This window comes from Lepisosteus oculatus, chromosome 13 (genome assembly GCF_040954835.1).
Source record: "Lepisosteus oculatus isolate fLepOcu1 chromosome 13, fLepOcu1.hap2, whole genome shotgun sequence".
Lineage (NCBI taxonomy): Eukaryota > Metazoa > Chordata > Actinopteri > Semionotiformes > Lepisosteidae > Lepisosteus > Lepisosteus oculatus.
The window spans coordinates 17,098,822-17,122,769 of record NC_090708.1 but is presented as its reverse complement, the minus strand read 5'-3'; the positions used below and the strand labels follow the sequence as shown (position 1 = coordinate 17,122,769).

Here is a 23,948-nt window from a genome sequence, read left to right as displayed (position 1 = left end):
GGTTGCTGCTGGGGAGATTGTTAATGAATTAAATATATTCTAACACCACATTTGTGCAACACCATTTTAATATACAGATACATGTATAGATTGGCAATGAAGTCCGGGCAGCATGAACACAATGTGTTGTTTGTAAAAACATGCCTTTGTTAGTTGATTCTTTTGGAGGTCAACTGCCCTTAGGGCATGTAGCCTGGGTTTTAATGCTATACCAGCGCACATTTTCATTGCTGTTATTCCTTTAGCCTGCTAGTTTTTATGTGCACATCTAAGCAGGGATTAATAATTTAAACAACTTTCTCAAAGTTGCTAGAGTTCTCCTTGAAACTAAATTTCATACAAAAGTTTCATTTAAACCATGTATTATATTCATGTAAGTATCCATTATATATTTATACATTTTTATATAATAAAAAAATATAAATGGAATTTAATACAAATCAAGTCTTAAGTGTGAATAAGAACTACTGCTGTTTAGGCTAGTTTTAATTCCAACATTTTATCAATGACAATTACCCTGATCGCTGCATGTTTATCAAACCTGTTTGAGAATCAGTTCGCACTGCAAGGGGTTAATAATTATGGAATTCAGATTCTTCTAATTATCTATGTGCTGTACAGGTCATACATGATCAACAATCATTAGCTTTATCAGTTTGGAATAGATTGTGCAGATTCTAAAAAGTATGTAAAAGCCCTATTCCCAAATGTCATGTTTGCAAGATCAAATAGCATCAAAATGTGGAAACCTTATATGGGAGAGAATACCTCTGTATGGCACCCTACATGACAACTGTATCTTCAAAGCTGTATGGTGCTGCACATTCTGTAAAAGCGTACAGTACTTATTTTCCATTTCCTGAGCTTATCCTGTCACACTCTGTAAGTAGCTGCAGTAACAGTAATAACAATGAACAATTTGATGTGCTATAAGCATACTGTTAATGTACAATGGTATCTAATGACACTGGGAATGGATAAATCTGCTGTCGTTTCCCGTTTCCTTCCCTCACACCCCGGTTCTGCTGCTTTGGTAGGAGCGAGCCGAGTCGAACCACAGGCGCTCCACCACCTCCTTGCCCATCTCCCACAGCTGCGCCAGGAGAGTCCCTCCCTTGCGCGACGTGATCATGAGGTACTCCTCATTCTCCGGGTCCTGGAGCACGGTGTGCCGTGCCCTCACCAGGGACTGGCAGAAGCGGCACAGCACCAGGAGGAAGACCACGTCCCGCTCCTCCTCAGTCAGGGGTGTCACGCTCTCGTAGCCCGCCAGCACAGGCCCGCCCACCTCCATGGGCGTCTGGCTCTCAATCATCATGTACATGATGGTGATGGCCACCTCGAACACAAGGCAGCCCCAGCTCATGTCCCCGAAGTCCAAGATGCCGGAGATCCGGTAGCGCTTCTGCAGCTGCTGCCCTTCCGAGCTGATGAGAGCGCCCTCCGCTGGCCCATCAGGCTCAATCAGAATGTTGTGGTCATTGAAATCCCCATGGAGTATACCTGCGGTAAAAGAACGGGCAGTGTAACTGGAAATGTCTTGATTGGTTTTCATCAATGTTGTACTTGCTCAGCACATACAGTAACTGCCTATTGGAACACAACAAAGCAACAGGCAAAGGGTACAGCACTAGGACAATGAGGACAGAGTAAGCGCAGACATTTCCTCTGATGTGGCTCTGTAGGTGGACACATGCCTTGGTAAGCAGCAAGCTCCATAGAGTTGGGGCAACTAAGAGGTGCAGCACTAATGTCACTCTCACTAACATCACGTCAAGCTTACAAGTATTCAGGAAGTTGGAAGAATCACTGTTGCCCCCAGTAACACTCTACCGATTGTGCACCACTGTCTGGGAATTTCCAGTCCCAGTCAGTGATATGAGCAAAGTCCAAACTCTTCACACCTCCCTGGACAATAGAGCTCAATTTTTAAATGCTTAACTGTGGCCCACAACAGCTCTAGTACTAATTTGAATTAATATATGAAAGGCTTCTGTTAAAAATGTGAATTTCAGATATTAAGGGTACTGTAATTGAATACCCAAATTCTGGATGGGTCTTTTTTTTAATAAGAAACTTCAGTCAAAAATGAATGCACTTCTGCCACATTTTAGATCATAAGCAGAAAACATCAGTTTTCGGGTGTTTTTTTAGGGGATGAAAGCATCAGTTATGCAATTCTGTAGTGTGTGAACTCACTGAAACTACTCCTGTGTTACACCTGAGGAAATACTGTAGACCTATACAGAATATTTCTGAATCCTTCCATCTCAGCCTAGGGCAGTTTATAAGACCTCAACAAGATCGGACTCTCGGTTGCTAACATTGGTAGCTGGAATAAGACTGTTCTAAGTAAGACTCTGTGCAAGTCAATCTAATTCATCTAAAAATGAATCCGGAGATGTGAAAAGGATACCATGACCTGGACATTCCACTGCCCTCTACTTCAAAACCCAATGTGCAGCAGGTCTAAAATGGAGAGGAAAAAAGGATGGAGAAAAACTCACATTGTCGGAAGGAGCCAAGTCGGGGTTGGATCTGGCGCTTGTACAGCTGGATGACGTTTCTCACCACATGCTGAATGGGGTCTCCGTCCATCACGAAGAGGTAAGACTCTATCAGAGGAACACTGTAGAGGCTCCAGAAGAAATTCTCCCGCTTCAAGCTCTGGAGCTGGGGATGTTCCATCTGGAAGAACATGTATTAAACATATCCAATTGCATTGAAATTGTGCTTTTCTTGTGCCGACGGCATAAATATCAAACTTCTGTATAGCTATCTATGCTATAAAGGCACGATTAACCAAGCTGGCACAAACATCCAAACATCAGTTTTTATGTTTGGTGTTCTGTTGCAATTGCATTCTCTTGGTCAAGGCTGTGAGTTCTCAAGAATTATGTGGACTACAGCTCCTTCTCAGATCACATGCAATTGAGCGGAGAAGTTCCTGTCTTTTTCAGTCAGTATTGTAACTGGTCAGTAACAAAAATTCTCACTGTAGCAGCCAGGACATTGAGAGGACTGTTTTATCAGCCAGCTTCCCACTACAGGCTGTTTAAGACCTCTGTTACCTAGAAGAAGTCTCACTAGGTGGTGATGCACAATAATTAAAGGGTTTAGAAGCCATATTCGCAGATGGGGCATCATAGTAATGTCTATTATATAAAGGGCTCATAGGGTAATGGGTTTTAGGTTGTTTTATGTTTCTGAACTCTACCCCTAGCACTGGCTCACACTGATGTGTTTTTTTTCCTCTAAGATGTACAGTATGTTATGTAACTTGTTGCTGCTGCTGTTCTGTGTTTATGTTTTTGGTGTTTCCTTAAAGTCTTGTCTAGGAGCATACATGCAAATAAGCATTTCATTGCATTTGTGCAGATGACAATAAACTGAAACTGAAACAGAGTGAGTGTATTTGTAATAAAGTTCACATTATTAAAGACTTCAGCTGCTCTTCCAAGCTCATTGTGAATTTGTAATGTGCTCCGACACCTTGAGCCAGTTAACTTATGTTGAGGCCTGTCTTACTCATAAAAGTGTCAAATAAGTGCCCACTGCAACATTTTACTGCAACTTACACAGCACAGCAGAATATGTCTCTAGGTTAAGAGTGAATTTGGTTCACAATTTGTGAAAAAAGTAATTGGAAAAGTTTAAAGGCTCAAGCTTTAGCAAGAATATTTTAGAATATTATATAATATTTTATATATCATATTTTAATATTACACAATATAGAATATTTGGTTTTATTATTAATTTTAGAGAATCAGGTTTAGGGTAGCTAGATACTGTATACAGTATAACACAGTGAAGCAAAGTTTGCTCTAGAAAAAAAGGCACCTTTGTTAAACTGGATTTTGATTAGCCAATTAAAAATAAGCCCAGCACAGCCGTACCCTTATCCTGGAAAAAAATTACAGTTGCATTTTGCTGCTGGACAGTTGTAAATGTGCAAAGTACATCTAGCATTCTAAAAACACAAATATAAAGTATTTTATAGCAAGGATCACCGATATAGTTTCAGCAGCCAGTCGAAGTGTGATGATAGATTTTTTTTTTAGCAGATGTAAATCTGACATATGAATTGGGTCAAATCAAAAAGTGTTTTGTAAATGGATATCTTTATAGCAATGCTTTGGGATCTATATTTTCATACAAGTAGTTCCTAGATTATCAGTCACTCTACTCAAGGTGCACAGAGAGCTTCTATATCTCTCTGTACAGCCTTCTTATCAGTATTATGGTATAAAGTGCAAAAATGCTTAGTTACTTATTAACCTTAGTTGGATTTCTACCCAAGAGGTGCACCAACAACTGCATTATGAAAATACTTCCACTTTTCTCTAGAGTAACATCTCCAGAGTTTAACATGCATGAGGCTGAGTTATCAGTCAGCTGGGGTTTTGTCTTGCAGCTTCCACAGGTCTTGCTCGTTTGGATTTGCAAGGCCTCAGTGCAATAAGCAGTACCTTCAGCAAGGCTCTGTTGAGCATAGCAGCCATTCTCCCAACCTCGTAGAGGATCTGTGGTGTGCTCGGGATCTTAGCAACAGGGGTCCCTGGCAGGTAGGTCAGTAACCGCACGATGTACCCCTTACTGCCTGAGCCACAGTCTGCCAAGAAAGACAAGATCATCTTTAAAATGGTGAGGACGGTTTACAAAAATCCTGGTGGTGTTCTCTTGACCCACTGCTATTATACTGGTAGGGCTACCATTTGGGCTCATACGAACCGGATGCTTTATGGAAAAAATGATTTGTAACTTTCTAAATTGAAGCAAGTTAAAAAGTGATGAAAAGCATTTGCTAAATAGACACTGCTAGATGTTAACAGCAACTTGGTAGTGCTAAAATGTCATATGTACTCATTTCAAATAACTTTGTATTTTTTATTTTAATATATTCCCATTGCACAAGCCCATTTTAGGAATGTGTGCATTCTCTATTAATTAACACACAATGCCCTAAATCACAGGCTCTTTACAAGATGTCTGTAAACCCGATCAGCTGTTCAGACCATCAGATCTGCTTAAGCTTTGGCTGACAAAAAGAGAATCAGTTATAGAATTGATTGCCACTCAATGTACACATTGCTTCGATTTGGAGCCAACATGAAACACCCATCCTGTCTGAAACAATTTAGTTGATCTGGAGTAGTTGGCAGGCTCTTCTTTCAAGGCTTTTCACTTTGTAAAGATGTTATTGGCATAGCATTCAAAGCTCTTTAGAAATACTAGGCTTAGAACAATGTCCAAAATTTCAGTTCCTTGGCATTCAATGATTACAAATTAATCTCCAACGTGTGAAGTGTGTTGAAAATCTACTGCCAAAAACACACTCTGAGCTGTTGCTTAAAAGCTGTGACTGTGAACCAGTACAATAACAGAGATCCAGAGCAACACGCTGATTTATTTTCTAAATATTGTTTCCATTTAAATCAATAAGGGCCCAAGAATGGAAGAACCACTGGTTCACCTCTTGAGTGAAACACATAGTAATTAGCATTACAGCAGCAAGCTGTCAATCCATGGAACAGCAAGGTTTCATCACCACTTGCAATGTCACAGAAAGCAGCCTGAGGTTCAGTCAAAGACTGACAGCAGCGAGCTGTCAGGAAAACTGTTGCATATTTTCTTGCCTGAAAAATACCTGTGCACAGGACCGTAAACAGTGATATCCTTAACATGTATTTTAAGAGAGTTTCTACCACTGGATTCTAGGAAATCAGAAAATTTGGTGAAGGTTTTTATTTTTCTAAACTTTTCATTTGTTAATGCCGTTAGCACCTATACAGGGCTCTTAAAAGTTATATAAATAACTTTAAAAGTTATATTTTATATAACTACACTGAGAAAGGCTGTTTAAACCAAAGCAACCTATAATTATCCCATCATGTTCATTTGCGCAATCAATTCCTATTCTAGTATACTGTATGATTGAAAAGGACTGCTGGATCAACACAGCCCTGTACCTGTCCTGTCTGGATGTCTTACCGATGGTCTCCAGGCTCATTGTCTCTCCACGCTGGGTTCTGGCTACAGAGGACGTGGGGAGGCCACACTCCCGCAGGAACATCATGGTGTGGGTCTGCACCTCGATTAGCCCGCTATTGCGGCTGTCTGCCGAGTTCATGATCTTCAGGACGTACTCTCCGCCCCCGCTCTCCGCCACGTGGAAGTTCTGATCGTCGTAGCTGGGCAGGGGGCGAAGGCTGTCTACACGCAGCCCGAAGACGCGCTCCACCAGCTCCCTGGCCTGAGCTTCACTGAGATGGGGTTTAGGGAACTCTGTGGACATGTTACCCTGGAGACAAGGGGGAAAATCAGTCAGGTGACAATTTAGAAAACAGGGAGCTGTGACTTCTGCATTGTTCTACATCTGCCATCTGGTGGCAGAGTGCAGATCCAGTGCTGTGAATACCAGCAACAGCTCAGAGCTCTCTATTCAGCTCGACTGCCTTGCTTTGAATAAACCCACATTAGAATAATGATTAACAATTGCTTACACTTATATAGCGCTTTTCTGGACTCTCCACTTAAAGCACTTTACAGGTAATGGGGACTCCCCTCCGCCACCACCATCCACTTAAATGATGTGACGGCAGCAATAGTGCGCCAGAACGCTCATCACACATCAGCTATCAGTGGGGAGGAGAGCAGAATAATGAAGCCAATTCATAGATGGGGATTATTAGGAGGCCACAACTGGTAAGGGTCAATGGGGAAATTTGCCCAGGACACTGGGGTTACACTCCTACTCTTTTCGAGAATTTTTAAAAGTCAGGACCTTGGTTTTACGTCTCATCCGAAGTACAGCGCCTGTTTACAGTATAGTGTCCACGTCACTATACTGGGGCATTAGGACCCACATGGACCGCAGGGTGAGCGCCCCCTGCTGGCCCCACTAACACCTCTTCCAGCAGCAACCTTAGTTTTTCCCAGGTCTCGCATCCAGGTACTGACCAGGCCTCACACCTGCTTAGCTGCAGTGGGCTACCAGTTGTGAGTTGCAGAGTGATATGGCTCTGAGTGATATTGTTAGCTGTTTTACTAAAAATACTCCATTTTGACCAGTTGATAAACTTGCCTTAAAACATAAACAAATTACTTATTCATATCAAAGTATGACTAAATGACCGCCATACTGCCGAAAATAAAGTGAAAACATCAGCACAGCCTGATACTGTGTCGGTGGATAAAATAGTGAATGCGTTTTATTCATGACGATCCAGTACGTCAGGGGTTCCCAATCTTGGTCCTGAAAGGACAGCGTGTCTGATCGTTTTCCAGTTTTCTTAAAAGCAGCAGCTCCCGGATAGGTAGGGGAAACTGTTGAACTGATCCAGTTAAGGCTGCTGAGTTGGTAAATAGCCCTGCTGGACTGGAAACCGGGAAACACAGCGGCCCTGCTAGACCAAGAAGTTCGCCCGATCTAGGTGCTGCGATTCAGTCTCTACTGTAATTTACTGTATGTTCTTCAGAATGGATTAGAGCGACTTGAAGAGATTGTTTGAGAACATCACTACTGCCATTTTCAGAATAAACAAAAATGATTCCTGGGCAGAATAAAAACTGACTAATATACCGATTTACACAATACAGTACGTGGATTTTCTACGCCCCGTTTCACTAAGAACTCAGCAGTACCGTGCGATATTTCAAAAAATGTTGTTCCATATCGAATTCACAATCTAATCGAGACAGCTTTAACTGAAATCCTTAATAAATATATAATTGTTATAGGAGTTTCGGTTTTATTCTCTTTGCTCGTTTCGCAGCGTGGCATTGTCTTGGCATTGACCGACTGACAGAGAAAGCGAAAGGCAGAGTTTGTATAGAACTCGTTTGTGCATTTCTACTCTAAAACATAACGTGGATTGTTACAATGTACTGACAATAGGATAACTAATTTTTAAAAAAGCAAATTACTTTACAAAAAAATACACCTTACTTTCGGGCCCGTAATTATTTCCGTCAGATTTCTTGTAGAAATTCACTATTCCTTCTTCTCCAGCAGAAGCTGCGTGACGTCACGCCCTTAGCTGTACCAGCTCATGATTTTCTCCGCCTTTTTCCTCATTGAACTTCACTTTCCAGTTATGTTCTTCATATCTATTTAACGCCGTTGCTGTGTTATAATTCACCTGATAGTCCATTTTTATGTTGTCACACTTTATTCCGTCTGTCATTTGTTAAAGCCTGCAGAGGTCAGTGGAGTTTTGGAAACTCAACTTGCAGAAATGTGCCCCAAGCACACATATCAAATTGACTATTCCACGGGCTGCATGGTAACATGGGGTAGTATTACTACCTTGCAGCGCTGGGGCCATGGGTTCAATGCTGGTCCTGGGGTGCTATCTGTGTGGGGTTTGTATGGTCTTCATGTGTTTCTAGCAACAGCACAAATGTCTAGAGTACAGTGTTCAAACATTTAGAACAGTCTAAAAAAAGGCCTGCAAAATAGCCTTTACATTCCAGGATGTATTGAATTAATTCTTAATTGCTTAATTACTTATTATGTTGATGAGGTCCCATCAAGAACTCTTTTTTTTGCTTCTTGAGAATTTAATTACTGAGCTTGAATCATTATCCTTTTATAAAGCCCGTCTGAAACAAAACTTGAATGTTTTGACAGAAGGTTCTAGTCTTTAGCTATTATATGAAAGTAAAAGTTGGAATCCATCTGTCCCTAAGCTGTAATCAGGACTCCAGGACTAGAGGATACAACACAACCCTAAAGCAGAACAAATGAATTGTTCTTTATAGATGGGATAGCATTCTTTTAGAATGTTAATTATACTTTTCTGTGCTGTTAAAATTGTACTGTATTGGTAAAACTATCCAAAAATTAATTTGGTGTTACATTTAACCACATAATTCAGTCCCACTTGACTTGTATTGTAAGTTAACCGGGAAAAGTTACAAGCAGTTTTTTCATGTGTTATATACAGTAGTCTGGGTCTAATTTGAAATGGATTTATGTTACAACAGTGAAGAAAAGCAAGTCAAAATCAATGTTTCATTCCTAATAGATACATTTTGAAAAACAATTGTATCATGAATTGAATTTCACAAACCATATATTTTATATCACATCTTTATCAAACTGGGAAAACCAGTCACACATTTGTTTTGAACAAGTCTGTGTGAAGTATATAATCAAATGTGAGCTACCACTGCTTTGCATTGTGCCATCACAGCTCTGGTGCCCTGGGCTCAATGCCAGACCTGTGTGCTCTCCCCATGTGAGCTTGGGTTTCCTGCTCCAGATTCCTCCTAGTCTTAAAACATACCGGCAAGTTCATTGGTTTCTGGGAAAACTGAACCTGGCGTGAGTGTGTTTGGTCTGTGTCTGTGTGTGTCTCTTTGTCTGCCTTGCGAGAGACTGGCGTTACATCAAGGTTAAACTGTCTAACGCCTGTTGCTTGCTGTGATAGGCTTCAGCTCCCTAGTGACCCTGAGTTAGAAAATTGGACTGATTGACATAAAAATGCTAGACCAATGCTAGAAAGCCCTATCCATCGGCGTTAACTAGATAGACGACAGCGTGCCAGGCAAGACTGGGAAAAGACTGAATTGGTACATTAGCTTGCCTACCACTAGAGGCTGCTATATAGGACACTACTGTAAGTCTATATAATTGTAAAGTCACTTGGGTGTGTTCACTAATTGTATTATTGAGTTATTGTTCAGGTTGCATTTTCACATTGTGTTAACTGGTGTGTTGCTGTGTCACTGGATGGTTATTAGTTTTGAGGTGGTTGTTAGAGTGTTTGTGTTGGGTTGATGTAGTTGTACTTGAGTTTGTAATATTGGTGTTTATTTGGTCCAGAAACCTTTTTATTCTTATAAAGAGCTTCGTGGGTCTTAAAAGAATAGATGTTTTTTGTATTATATGTGAAGGTCCCCTAAATCGCACTACAAGAAGTGTAGATGTTGTGTGAGAACCTTTTTCTTTGTTTTAACAATTGAGAGACTCTCTGAAAGTAATAATTCCATTGTACCAGTACATGTACCGGTTACATAGGGCAATTAAGTTCAAGTTCAAGTTCTTTTCAAAAAGGTGTTGGCATTGGAGCGAATGTGTGGGACATCCTGCCTGAAAACAGGGGGCATGTAAGTAACACTGGATTTTCTGAAGTGTTAGGGACAGGGACAGGGAGAGCTGTACTTGTCACATGAATACAGGGAGATCATGCAATGCCTGAATGGATGGATCCCTACTGTGGCACCCCCTTTCATAGTTGTACTGAGCTTATCCACTAGATATATAACTCCAGTAGGTAGCTGTGTCAGCACTCATAGGCTGCAAAGGAACAGGTAAAGGTTTAGTCCATGCTGAAAGTAAAAGAAAAGCAACAACGTTTCGGCAGTGGAGTCTTCTTTAGGTGTGACCTGAAGAAGGCTCCACAGCCGGAACGTTCTCTTTTCTTTTCAGCATGGAATAATCCTTTACCTGTTCCTCTGCTAGACGTACTGTATATGTGAGGACAGTCCAGTCCTGCAATTCACGTCATTTTTCTACACAAATTTTCCTTGTAGTTTTAAATATACTGTATGGTAAGCATTATTCCTCAAGTTAGGCATCTCACCTCAAGGTATGAGGAATGAATAAAGTGAAGGAAATATCTTGAGTTAAGTGATCTTGATTTAAGAAATTGAATGAGTTTCAGTCCAGTATTCTGAATACTGTTGAGGACTGGCTCTATATCATTCGCAGCAAGTGCCTCTCAGTTGTAAAAAAACACATTTTCCAAATAGTGGGAGGCAAAATGACTTATTTTTTTGCACAACACCAGAATGCTTTTCAGTCATTACTGTGGCTCCATTAGGGCAGATACAATTCAGTTTCATCCTGCTGACTGCTGCTGAAATCATGAATTATCTAATACTTCTAATATCTAATATCTTATACTCTTTGCAAAACTCTTTATTTTTTGTACACATAACGTACTGCAAGTTATCACAGAAGTGATATTCATGCAATGACCTTAGCCTTCTCCTTTTCATCCATTTTTGTTAGGACTTCCAATACAGAGTCTCAGCAATCTTTTGTTTTTGTACTTTTTTGTAGCATGTCAATCCATTGAATCCATTCTAGAGTGAGATATGTTGTCCCTAAGCATTAGCACAATCTCAACAGTGTTGTCATATAGACCACTTTTTGAGACATCTTGCAACTTTCCATGTACAGCTACAACCAGAAGGTGAAGGCTGGAAGGTTACATTACGGCATTGTTTTAGTTCAAGAAAAATATCTAGCCAGCTCCTGCCATTGTAAATTGCTTTCAGCCGTGATTGGATGAGAGCTGTGTCTATCCGATCTGCAAAGTCTGCAAGCCTGTAGTCAATGTCCCTGAGAGCTGAGAGAGCCCTGACTGACTTATACTTTCTTTCTTACCAAAAACCCAAACACACATTGAAAATCTACCTCTACCATACATGTCAAAAGCTCACTCCCCATCATTTCTATCCCTTTATTTTACTCTGTTGATGCATATTTTTGCACATAACCTGTTAACTTTTTGTTGTTTTGCACATTGCCTGTTGTTGTTTTCTTGCACATTGCCTGTTGTTGTTTTTGCACATCGTCTGTTGTTGTTTTTTGCACACTGCCTGTTGTCTCTGTCTTTCTTTTTGCTACACAATTGTATTGTTGTTGTTGTTGTTTTTTCTCTTTGTACTACTTATGTCCAAGAGCTAGCTAAGTAGCATTTCGTTATACAATATACCATGTATATGAGTGTAATGACAATAAACTTGAACTTGAACTTTTAACAAACCTATTCTCAGTGCTACTCACTGCATAGAGAGCTCATTCAATGTCTTTTTAACTTTTCAGCCACCCACAAGCCCTGTGATTTGTTAAGCAAAAAGGATTGTTTTTCATACAGTACATCCAACTACTACTTCTATTTAACATATAAGAATAACAGGTGTTCTGCAAAACACCATTTTTAATCTTATAAGAAAATCTAAATGAGGTTTCATTGATAGTAAACAAAAGGTTCCCACACACAGCAAGTTACTAAGCGACATGTTCTCACAGCACTGTTTCTCCTTTTCTGCATGTTAATAAAACAATACTGAGGAAAGCATTTTAAAATATTACAATGCCTTTCATTTGGCTCAAAAATAAAAATGTAATTTCGAATTAGAAATTACAATTATGTAGACAATCTACCATGAATTCATTCAGCAGGTCAAACTGCAGAAACTGATAAATGTTTTTTAAATGCTTTGATACCTTAATTGAATATTTTTCAATTCAAATGTCAAATTTCTTTTTTTAGTTTCTAATTTCTAACTTTATTTGTTTTGTTTTTTAATTTATGTGGTTGAGACTCATGAAGATTCCATTTTCCAAGGTGTTAAATTAATTAGTTTTGCTTACAATGATGACCAGTAAAGCAACATTACTGCTCTTTTGTATAATTTCCCTGACATTTAAGTGGAAAATTGAGATTCTTGGCACATTGAGTTTAGTCTTCAAGCTAGTCACTTTGTTCTGTTCCAAGAGAGATAAGCAGAAGTGATTTCTAAACAGAGACGAGGCCTTTTCATGGAGTTTCAGCCTTGAGAGAGATCTCGCAAGGCTGGATAACAGAATACAGCACAAGAATTCATAAGAGTATACATGTCAGTCTAAAGTAGTCTAGTTAAAGATGTGGTTAAACTTGTGTTCATACAAAAATGGTGCTTTTAATTCCAGCAGGTTTCTGCCAATAACTAAGCCAGTGAGTGTAGAACTGTGTTGTTCACCAACATATTGTAATAACAACTCCAAAATGGTCTGTTGGAGGGGTATCCATTGTGTTATGTTTGTCACTATCCTATTAAATAATTGAAGACATTACCTAGGCAGTTGCAGGAAACACCAATAGCTGTTTAAGTGATGGAAGCATTTTCTGCAGCTAAAAAAATTCCCCTTGATTGTGTGCAGTCTGTTCCTTATGAAAATGTCCTTTGACAGACACTGTAACAAAGGAAGCCAGAGTGTAGAGGGCTCTGTGCTTCACCTTCAGACCAGAGGACTGTCCTCAGGACCATAGTTTCGAACTCAGAACAGTAGGTAAGAGGACCTGCTTAGTTCTCTATTTCTACAATCCCATAGATTGTAGTGGCTGTGCTGTGAACAAACCCCCCAGTGTAAGAATTCTCTCGAAGCCTCCATGGAAAGAGACAACTTAGAGTAGCCAAACAAATCTAAACTGTCTTTGGGAGATACAGTTGGAGGTTTCTGGAACACATGGAGAAAATCCATAGGGGGAGAGAAGACAAACTCTGCGTGGGATTGTTCCACAGGGTGGAATCAAACCCATAACCCTGAACTAAGTTACTAGTCACCACCATGCCACTGCAACACCTGACTAAACAGACTGATCAAGCCATCACCTGAACATCTCTTCAGTTTATTGATGAGCTTCAGCTTCATGTAAAATTCATGCCAAGGACTCCAGTGGAAGAGAGATTCAATTTGTATTGATTTCCTGAGGGTTTCACAGCTAAGTGTGTCAGAGCACTGATGTGGTGGGAGAGCATCCTTTCAAGCTAATAATGTTCTACTCAGCTTGTGTCCTATTCCTTTAATGAGCTGCTGGGACTGCTCGGGATTATGATGTCTGTTCTTATTGAACTAAAGATTTTCCATTGCCAGGCTCTACATGCAAGCTGCTATAGATACTGACCTTTAGAAATAATAATTTTCACTGCAATGTTTCATCACATTCGTGCTAATTTTTTTCTGGTGGAAGTAGGAGCTCGGAGATTTATGAAGTATTCTTTGATGGTTAAGTTACTTAAACCTGTAAATAATTACAGATTTTAGAGGTTATTTAGCATATTCAGTTGCTCTGGAACTAATTGAATAGGTTTTCTGTCCATTTCTATGAAGGATCTTGGGGGCCTCAAGGAACATAGGAACTAGGTAGTAGCATTAGTGTAGCGGAGCTAGTTCGGACACGGCGATGTCATCACCCTCCCCGCACGCAGCAGGTACCTCAGCTGCCTAGGCTGGGGGAGGTCACATTTAGCTCATGTGGCTGGCTCCCTGTTGCGTTATGCCGGAGGCCCGGGTTCACGCCCCAGGTATTGTGGGATGAACCTGGCGGGGTGGAGTCGCAGAGGGCAGTCCTCCCGGGGCCACAACGGTCACATTAGAGATCTAAAGAAGTTATTTTTACTTTAAATCTTCACTTCATTCCCACATGGAAGCCTAGAATCTTCCTTTATTGTAGAGCCACAATTAGTCACTTGGGGTGACTTTAATAAATGCTGAAAAAAAAGAGACAATGTTTCAGTTCTGTAGCCTACCTGAAGACAACTGACACCTGAAGAAAGCTCCACAGCCAAAACGTTGTATCTTTTTTTTTCAGCATCTATTAACAAAGTCAACCCAAGTGAAAACCTTTGCAGCCTATGCATGCTGACGCAGCTACCTTCTTGAACTTTGTTAATAAATGGTGAGTGTTCAAATATAAACCCCCAGAAACATCTCTCTTTGCTAGTAATGTATAATGCATAGGAGGAAATGATCAATGATATGGCTTTGGCTTTTTAACTCTTTTCTTCTCATGTTTTGATTATGGTGTCCCCAGCTTTTTAATCCCTATGATAACAGAAGCAGCAAAAAGGGTTTTTGTATTTGCTGACCTTTACTTCCATAGGCTCAGGATTTATATTGATTAGCTATCAAATCATAACAGATTTTAAAACACTCACAGAAATTTCCAGGATAAGTCAGAACTTCAAGCATTTAAGGACTATTTTGAACACGTTTAGTCACCTTGTTCCACCCAATTCTGTTTAAAAAGAATTGTGCTTCTGTTGACTTTGTTTACTAGACATACTTTTCTTAGATGTTTTGCTCACAGAAAACATGTTATAAAAACATGTCCTTATAATACTAGAGTTGAGAGATGGATGACTGTAACTGTATGTATCAGTGTTGTATCACTGCTGAAGAAGCCCAGTTTAGAAGTCAGCTAATAAATGTTAATTAAGATAGTCAAGACAAACCAAAATGTATTCTCTACAGGAGGCTCAAACAAGGGTTCATCCTGCACTCCATAGGAATATCTTTACTGGACAAGACACTTGAAAAACCAGTTTTTCTATTAATTCAGGGTCAGTAAAACTGAATCAATTCTTCTTTAAGCAGATAGGTCTAGCAGAAAATAAGGATACAAGGATGGATTTTCATTAAATTTGGCAATTTCTTCTCATATGTGAATTGAGTTGCTTGATTGGTATAGAATATTTCTATGTAAATATAAATATATATGTAAATCATATACTGCACATATCAGCTTGGGTTAGGCTGTTTTGTGCTGAACAATACATGCACTGCATAATAAAACTGTATAAGAATCCTGAAGAACAGAACAGAAATCTCTTTTTGAAAGAGCGAGACAATGCAGAATCTCATTCTATAAGCATTTAAAGAACAATGCCAGAGGAAATGAAAGATTGCTAACCACAACAGCTTATCTGCCAGAGCAGGAAACTCCATTAAATCCTGGATGTGAGTTGGTAAGCATGCCAGACAGTTATCGCCAGCTTAGGAAAGCGATGGCATGTTTACATATTTATATCTGTACTGTGCATCAGAGTGGTGACTGCATAAATAAAACGCTTCAGAAAAGGGCTGAGGCAAATATAGGACAATTAGCGTTTGTCTCCTCATGCCTTTCACCTCCGATCCTTGTTTGTGTGTGGGGATAACTCAGGACAGAAAGCTATGGTCAGACAGAGCTCTCCCTGCTGACCTCTTCCCTTATCCCTGAATAGCAGTCAAGTCAGTTTTACACCAGTATCAAAGGACGCAAGGAGGCTCTGCTCTCTTCCCTGTCTCTGCAGTAAAAGCAGTGCAGAGTATTTCCCATGTGTACATGTGCTCAAGTGACTATTTATGGCACTATATGGAGTAATCATTAGCAGGCCCCTTTTTAGACAGGATAGGTTTTTAAAATGGTCATTAAGCAAAGTTAATGATATTTCAAATACATTTTTGCTAAATGGACTATTGTTGCTTTAATCATCTTAATAAGATATAATGAAAATTAATACAACGATCAATAAAAAAAAACCCTGTGCTGCCTGAAAACATTGTTATACAGTCAAACTGGCAACCCATTTTCTTTATGAACCAGTGGAGTTAAAAGCAAGGAAAGTCATTTTGAGCAAGATGCTCTACAAATAGTTGACCCCTGGACAACGAATACTGAAGTATGCTGAATAAGAACCATGTACAATATGAACACAATAAATCTAATTCCTTATGGCTTATGCTAATTTGCAAGAACATGAAATATAAAGGTATGTACAGAATTAAGATTTAAAACAATTTACAGTTTAAAAGTGCAAATTAACATTTATTTACTATTTCAGATATCAGGCATGGAAAAGCTGAACTGGAGGAAGCTGTAAATTCAAGCTTTCTGAATTCAGACAGAAATGAAGAAATGTATTTATAAGAGCAACACTTGAAAATATGGCAAAACCTTTCAGCTTTTTTCAGGAACAATAAAGCTTTAAAATGATTTTTGTTACTGTGAAATAAAATGAATGACATCTGTAGCAAGGAAACTCCTGAATAAATTACCCAAAGTTCAGGTTCAGAACAAAGCAACCAATAATGTCCAATGCCTTTTACATTTCTGCTTTTGATGGTGGCCAAATGCTTTCCTTTGGCTCAGTCTCTTTTTCATTGTTTGAAGATTACAGTCAATATTTATGTTTATTAAACTCTATGCTGAGATGTCATGGTCTGGGAACATCGTGAACCTCATTAAACATGTTGGCTGAGTTACTCCAGAGGGAAAGAAACTGTCTTTCTGACAACTGACAATTGCCTCTTTTCACTTTTCACCTTGTTTTTTTTTCATATTTAATCAGTTTTCAGTTATTTATTTCCACTACTGAGGCACAAGAGTAAACAGAATCACTTCTATTCAGTGGATTCGTTTTAAGCACAATATCACCTTGAATGCTGAAAATGTTCTGGGGGAGATGTACTTGAAAATCAGCAGATAAATACCTGAGATGGTAACCCATGGCACTCTGTGATCTCTTCAGACTTCCCTGGCAGCCATTAGTCCTGGGCACCCTCCATGGCACCCCACAGCCCCTAGATGAAATATATTCATTTAAAAAGGATATGCTCCTTCTGTGGCCGATCCTGTTCTTCATGTCTTACAGATCACCTAAAATTGTAGAGATACAGAGATACTGTATGTAATGTGTGATTAGGACTTACAACAGTGTTGTGGCTGACAATTGATTAGGCAGAAGGGGGCTCTTATGGAGAGGAGAAATCAGCAGTGTGACAACCTTTTCATTCAGCAACATAACTGGTTCTTTTAAATCAGGAATGGCAAACTTTGGTATTTTAAGTGCAACATGGTGATGTTCTTTTCATTCCAGAGGATCACTGAACTACTTGATTGATGGACTCATCTGTCTAAGTGGTCAAACCAGTTATTAGCAATTATTAATCTGCCTGCCGTGGTAGTTTGGATCTGCTTCCCTGACAGCATTGGCCCATCCAGTCAGAAGGGTTTAGCAGAGGCTGGTGGATTTGACAAGAATGACTTAGTGGGTCAAGTACCTTTCAGCCTGGCTTTTATATTTTTATTACTGAGGGGAGCAGGATCCCCTGTTCTTACTTCCTGTCTAATCATAAATAACCATGTCTGACAAATGTTCATTAGTTGTGTCATGTGCACAGCAGTGTGGAATCCTTTAATGCCTAATGAGATTTCATTTTTAAGCCAGTATGAAAAATGTTTTATAAAACTGTACACCAGGGGCTACTTTACCAACCAACAGAATATATGCCAGCTGCAGTACCACATGAGAGTGTTTGGGATAATATTCTATGTTTTCTTAATAAGAAGGTACAATGGCGATATCTACTCAAGACATGGCCTAACCTCATGATATCTGCTATGAAGGAGGATCTTTTCAAATGCAAAAAGCTAATTAGTCATAAATACGTACTTTACATTTCCAAAAAGGCATGGCAAAAACTCACATGAATACTGTAAATTTGAAAAAGCTCTGCAAAACTCTCTTTGTGTTAAACTCTGCTTGCCAATACATTTATGGTTGGTCCTTTGTTTTCATCCTTACTGCCCCTTGAGAGAGACTTTGCTGATGTGTGGATATTGAATGTCCTTCAAAACAGAATAGCTTTGGGGTGTACATTGGTTTGATGTTTTTTGTGTTTTTACTGATTTAAGCAGAAACAGAACTGCTTGCATGCTCGCACAAGAGAGGTGACCCTAGGTGGCTGGCCTTCATGTGTCTCCCTCAGTTAGCTCTGCAGTGACAGGATGCAGATCTGCGAGTGCTGGTGGGGTGCTAAGATGGATCTCCCCTCACACATGTCCCTTGTCTGTAGACACTTCCTTACATCATCTGTTTAGGGATTTTGGAGCAAAGTGGAATGAGGAATGTCATTTGTTTTCTTTTGTACATTACAGTTAGGGAGCTAGTGAAGCTTTTGAAAATGTTAAGCTAATGTGATCTGTCACAGTAAAGCTGGACTCTGACTGTGTTTCTGTTTTTTAGATCTTTGGTACTGTACAACATGAGTAACACTCTGGATATCAGGTTCACATATCTACTAGTCACACTACCAGAAATTACCTTGACTCCTCTTCTACCATCTGTTGCTATGTTTTAATGTAGAACAAACGTTTATAGAGCAGCTTGCCATATCTAACATACCATTTTATTTTGCTCACATGCTGTATTTTTAAGCTGAAATCTGCACTATTTTTTCTTATGCAATTTAATGTGAATTCACCAAATTGCTGCTGAGTTGGCTCACAACTGCATAACCAGTCTGAACACCAGGGACAATTAACTCTGCCATTATGGTGCTGGGTATCTCACAGTACTTTTCAGCATAGTGACACATACAGTATATAATGGGAGTTGAAAAAAATATTAACTAATTAATTATTGTGAATTTTTATAGAATTAAATTAAAGGTTGTGCCTGATAGTTACTGTATGCCCCTCACCCTTATATCATCAACTTGTAAATAGCTGGATCCATTGATTTTGACCATTTCGTCAGGTGATTTGTTCAAGCATAAGTTCAGAGTATTATGAAATGAAAAGAAAAATACCCTATTTCTCTCAAGGACCACAGCTGCCCATTGTTTTACTTACTTTAACCAATGAGTTTAGTAAATCAATCAGGACATGTGGTTCAAGTCTTTACAAACAGACCATTAAAGGGTGACATATAAAACTTGCTTAGTTGTGGCTGAACCTCATTCCATAGCATGGACAAACTCTCCCAGGAGCCAGTGCCATTTTCTCCTTACTCTTTAACTACTTTCTTGGATTGACATCAGATGAAAATATTCCAGTTACACCTCTGATTTCTCCTCATGACAAGAGCCCTTTTTAGCCAAATCAACTGTCGGCTCCATCTCTGCTGTAAATTGTCAAAATACATTCAATGTCTTTGAAATCTACTCATTACTTCAAAGGCAGCACTGGTTAGCAGCACTACAGAGTTTAACAAGGTCAGGGATGACAGGGGACATAGCATAAAGAACACTTCTCTCTAAAGACCAGAATGTGTTTCTTTGAACAAGCATTTACGTAGGTGTATGTTATTTTGCACAATGATGTTTATAAACATTGGGATATGTTATATGGGCATAGCTTTCTCAGGTCTCCCTATATTTATAAAAATAAATGTGTGGGGGTGTTTGTTTATGCGAGCTGAGGTTTTACCGGAGGAACAGAGGCTGTGTCACTCCTGGGCTGTCCAGAGGACAGTATCTGCAGTGCTATAGGTTCTTCTCAGAATCATCAGTGCTGCAGTTCTGTCATGAGGCACATTCTCACTTGTCACTCTGTGTCTGGTGTTCGGAGACCTATAGGGAACAAACACATCCCATCCACAAAACAAACCTCTTGACCTTCATATTCGCCCAGTCTTTTAGATAGATGTCAAGATCAGACATTCTCTGTTATTTGACTAGAAACTTTGTAGAGTTATCCATTTGCTTCATTTGACCTTTTAAGTGCTATATCTCCAAACAAAGCCTATTATCAGTGACTGATTGCAGCTGATTAAGATTCAAGAGAACAATCACAATGGTACAAACAGGCAAAGTATGCATTTAGCCAGGCATTTACTGTAATAAGTGAGAGAACAGACAAAATGATACCCTGACACCAGAACTAAAGGTGTACCAGATTCCCAGATATAGGTATCCGGTCCTTTTTTTATCAGAATAATCTGTTATGTGGTTGTACCACTCTTCCTTTATAAGTCAAATTAAAGGTCCTATAAACCCAGAAGAAGTGTTATCCTACTGGGGGCCTGTAGCAGAGTTACTATTTGTCACCAACATGAGCACCATGGCAGCCTTTCACCAGCTATCCGCAGCCAGTAATTCTCAGTTTCCCAGTTAATTTGAACTGTGAAGTTGTAGTGAACTATGGATGGGTTTCCTTCTCACTAATCTTGTTGCTTCAGTGCTCTGGGAGAATGAAACCCAAAGTTTACTAAACACAACCCAGAGCACGCTCACTCTGGGATCAGACATGGTGCTCGGTGACACCGCAAGCTTCACAGGTCCTAAGGGAAGTTTAAACCATAGCCATCAACCATAACCAAAATCCTAGCAACCACACACTAGCAACCTGTAAAAAGTAAACTCTATAACCATACATCAGTATGACCGGATCCATAACTGTCAGTGTAACCAGTTGTTAACTGGTATTATCCTAGAGGGTATTCTAGATAACAGTGAACCTGGTTACTCATGGGGAAAGTCTCAGTACCATGCTGAGGCCAGTCTGCCTTTTCCCCAGGTTACTGGTCATGTGGCCTGCTCCACATTACTATCTCCATAGAGTATAAAGACTCCCAAACTCTCAACCAGTTCACTCTAAGCTCAAGGGCTGCAACGATGTTACATACTGTAAATCCTTCATATGTGGAGATAGCTGAGTGAGAACCCTTGAGCTCAAATCCCCTGGCCAGAAGGTTTATACTGTACCACATAGGAGCACCCTCCCTTCCACAGTCAGCCACAGGCCAGAAGTCTAGACATCCCCAAACCCCTCTGGGGCTTATCACCATAACCCCCTTTCGGTATGTGGAGGGTGTAGAAAACTAAATGTATCTCTCCCTTGAGCTTAAACCAAACCTTTAACAAGTTCTAATCTTAACCATTGCTAACAACTAGCTATCGCTGAGTAAAACCTACTCTGCTGATCCTGTTTGGCCAAGGATTCTAACTTTATAAAACTGGAAACGTACGACAAAGGTGTAAAATCTGACACTGTAGTACATGTAGCACTTATAAATCATCATTAATTATATAAAGTTAATAAATAGTGCAACTTCCAATGAACGTGCTGATGAAGCACAACTGTGTATCACTTTCTTTTCTGCAAGCAATTCTTAATTGTATCCGTGTATAGAGTTTAGAAAGTGACGTGTAAGAAATATGAGGAAAGCACAACTGGTTGAGCACAGCTGAGGCAGGATGAGCTGAGGCAAACGCTCCTGGAAGCTGTCCTATATCTGTCGGCTAGCAGTGATGTCAGTGAAATGCACCTACTTCTCCCATTAGAGCTTCTTCTTCATGGTTCACATGGGCATTTTAGAGGAGTGGTGTTGCGGTGTATAACTCTAACCCCGCGTCCTTTTGGACATTCCCGAATTTGTGAGGTCAGAAATGAAAAAATTATTGGCATTCTCCAATGTTACTTAGATTATAATATGAGGAAACAGAAACAAAGGAAGGTTTTTTTTATCATTTTTATCAAGTAGCTAGATTTTGAATGGATTTTTAGAAACACACACAGTACGTCACAAAATAGCATATAGGGATTATTCGAATAAATAGCGTAAATAGCAGTCGATCTGTTCAATATTCATATTCCTGATGCATGTCGTTCCAGTCCTATAGACAGGTGCCTAAGGTGTGTAGTCTAGTCTACAGTGCAGAACAGATAGAGAGACGAGAGATTGCTGAGATATGGAGATATTTCCTTATCAGTTTGATAAAAAGAAAACTTTATCACATTAGGTCCCTAGTTATCAGACATATTGTCTAAGGGCATTTGGCACAGTTCTGTATTAAAAGCTGTTGGTCTTTCTGAAAGTAGAAAGAAATAGTTTCTATTTTTAAATATACCAGATAGGAACTGTTTTCAAAAAAGCTATCAACATGTCTAATGAAGTGGACTGGGATGGGGGCTTTGCTGGAGAACTAGCTCACTGAGAGGTAATTGTATTGAAGAAATAACCACATGCAGATTTCTTTTGCTTATTTTGTTTCACTTAGCCTGTTAAGAAACTCAGTTAGGCTAATTTCCCCGCACTTGCTGTTTGGAAACAAAAGGTGACTCATGACTTATTTACAGAGCTGCTGAGATATGATCTCTTGTCTGCATGCACTGCGGAAGAGGAAGAAAGGGAACAGAGGTATGCCTTCTGGCAGAGATATATTAATTTGTCAAGGTCTGTCAATCAAATATCTATGGAGCAAATGAGTGTCAATAAGAAATGTCTGGTCTGCTTTGAAATGCAATTATCTCAGTAAACTGTCAGAATTCCCATCAGCTGGAATTGAAACAAAAAAGTCAATATTTAAAATACAATAATATGAAGCAAACCCTTTTAGGCTTTTCCTTTAGTTTAGAGAGATTATAATTATCAGAGCAGAGAAACAGTTATCTTTTAAACTCTTCATCACCATTACCACACCTGCAGCTTTTATGATGTTCCTATGTACAGACATTCAGATAGAAGTGCTGTGGCAGACAGTTCTGAGAGTAAATGAGTCAACAAGTTCAAAGTTCCAGTCCGACACAACAAACGCCCAAGGTAGGTAGCAATACACATGCCACTATACTGTCACAAGGTTCAGGGGTCCAAAGGTGGCAGATTGGACTTCAGATAATGCCACCGCACTTCACACTTCAGCCTCTCCTGGTATACAAATTCACATGTTTTCAGAGGCAAGACAGAATAGGCTTTCTGCCCTCTCATCACTTCTTAGCTCTGCCTCACAGCTCATGTGACTGAAACTTCCTGTTCTTTACTCAGTAAGTATGGAATATCTGCTTTTCTGACTGTTGATAGTGTAGCGGCGAGGCTTATTAATAAGAAAGAATTAAGTGTTCTGAGCCTTCCCAAATGAGGCCCCATTTCTCTGTTCATCTCTGTGGTGCAGCCACAGAGAAACTATTCATGCAGTCTGATTTAAGGTTTCTTTTCCTAGGATAGCTCCCAAAGGGGGATGCACTTAGCTAAGCCTGGCTATCATGATCAATGGTCATCCATTGGCGCCTATCTGTCTAGGGAGTGCCAGATGGACATCTGGACTGCATTCCTAAGTGTCAGGAGTAAGTGACTCATATCTCACCTTGATCAACCAATCAGGGACTGGTAGGGCCGAGCAACCCACGTGAGACTCTGATGCCCATGGAACTTTCAGCCAATCAATGAGCTGAAGTTCCTCCAGGTAAAAACAGGCAACACAGAGAGCCTAAGAGATTCAGAAGAGATTCAGTAAGATTCAGAAGGGATTCAGTGGAGAATTCTGTGGACGTTTCTAAAGGGAATTCAAAGGAGAATTCCAGGGCAGGACGGCCCAGGAGCAGAAGGCTCCCGAGAGCAGGACATTCTCGCAGCGCGCCTCCTGACCATCCTGAGACTCAGCCCGGACAACCACGGAACGGCCAGTGTGTCCGAGTACCAGAACTTTCCTTTGTTCTAAGAGTCTATAGCGGAGGTTGCCAGAGAGTAACCAGAGGATCCACCCGAGGTTAGCACCAGCAGCAGGCCTCATGAACAGGTCGGAACTGTGGACAGCTGAATCACTATTCAGAACTAGCACTTCATCAGGAACGAACTGGTCTTCTTCCTGACTTGCTGGGACCCACAGTCATCTTTTCTCCTGT

The 23,948-nt window shown here is 40.0% G+C and overlaps 1 protein-coding gene across 2 annotated transcripts; it reads right to left on the bottom strand.

Annotated features, from left to right (window-relative positions):
- Positions 1-50: 50 nt before the first annotated feature.
- On the bottom strand, positions 51-8,046 carry hykk.2 (hydroxylysine kinase, tandem duplicate 2). Of its 2 annotated transcripts, none has more exons than XM_006637853.3 (5): positions 7,949-8,046; positions 5,992-6,301; positions 4,470-4,612; positions 2,508-2,688; positions 51-1,503 (listed from the first exon to the last, which is right to left on the bottom strand). In XM_006637853.3, exons 2-5 carry the CDS (start codon positions 6,293-6,295, stop codon positions 1,010-1,012), a joined length of 1,122 nt encoding a protein of 373 aa, XP_006637916.2. In that variant the 5' UTR covers positions 6,296-6,301; positions 7,949-8,046; the 3' UTR covers positions 51-1,009. The 2 variants fall into 2 exon arrangements, with proteins under 2 accessions (XP_006637916.2, XP_015216863.2); XM_015361377.2 differs by having other exon boundaries at positions 7,944-8,017.
- Between the last annotated feature and the right edge of the window lie 15,902 nt (positions 8,047-23,948).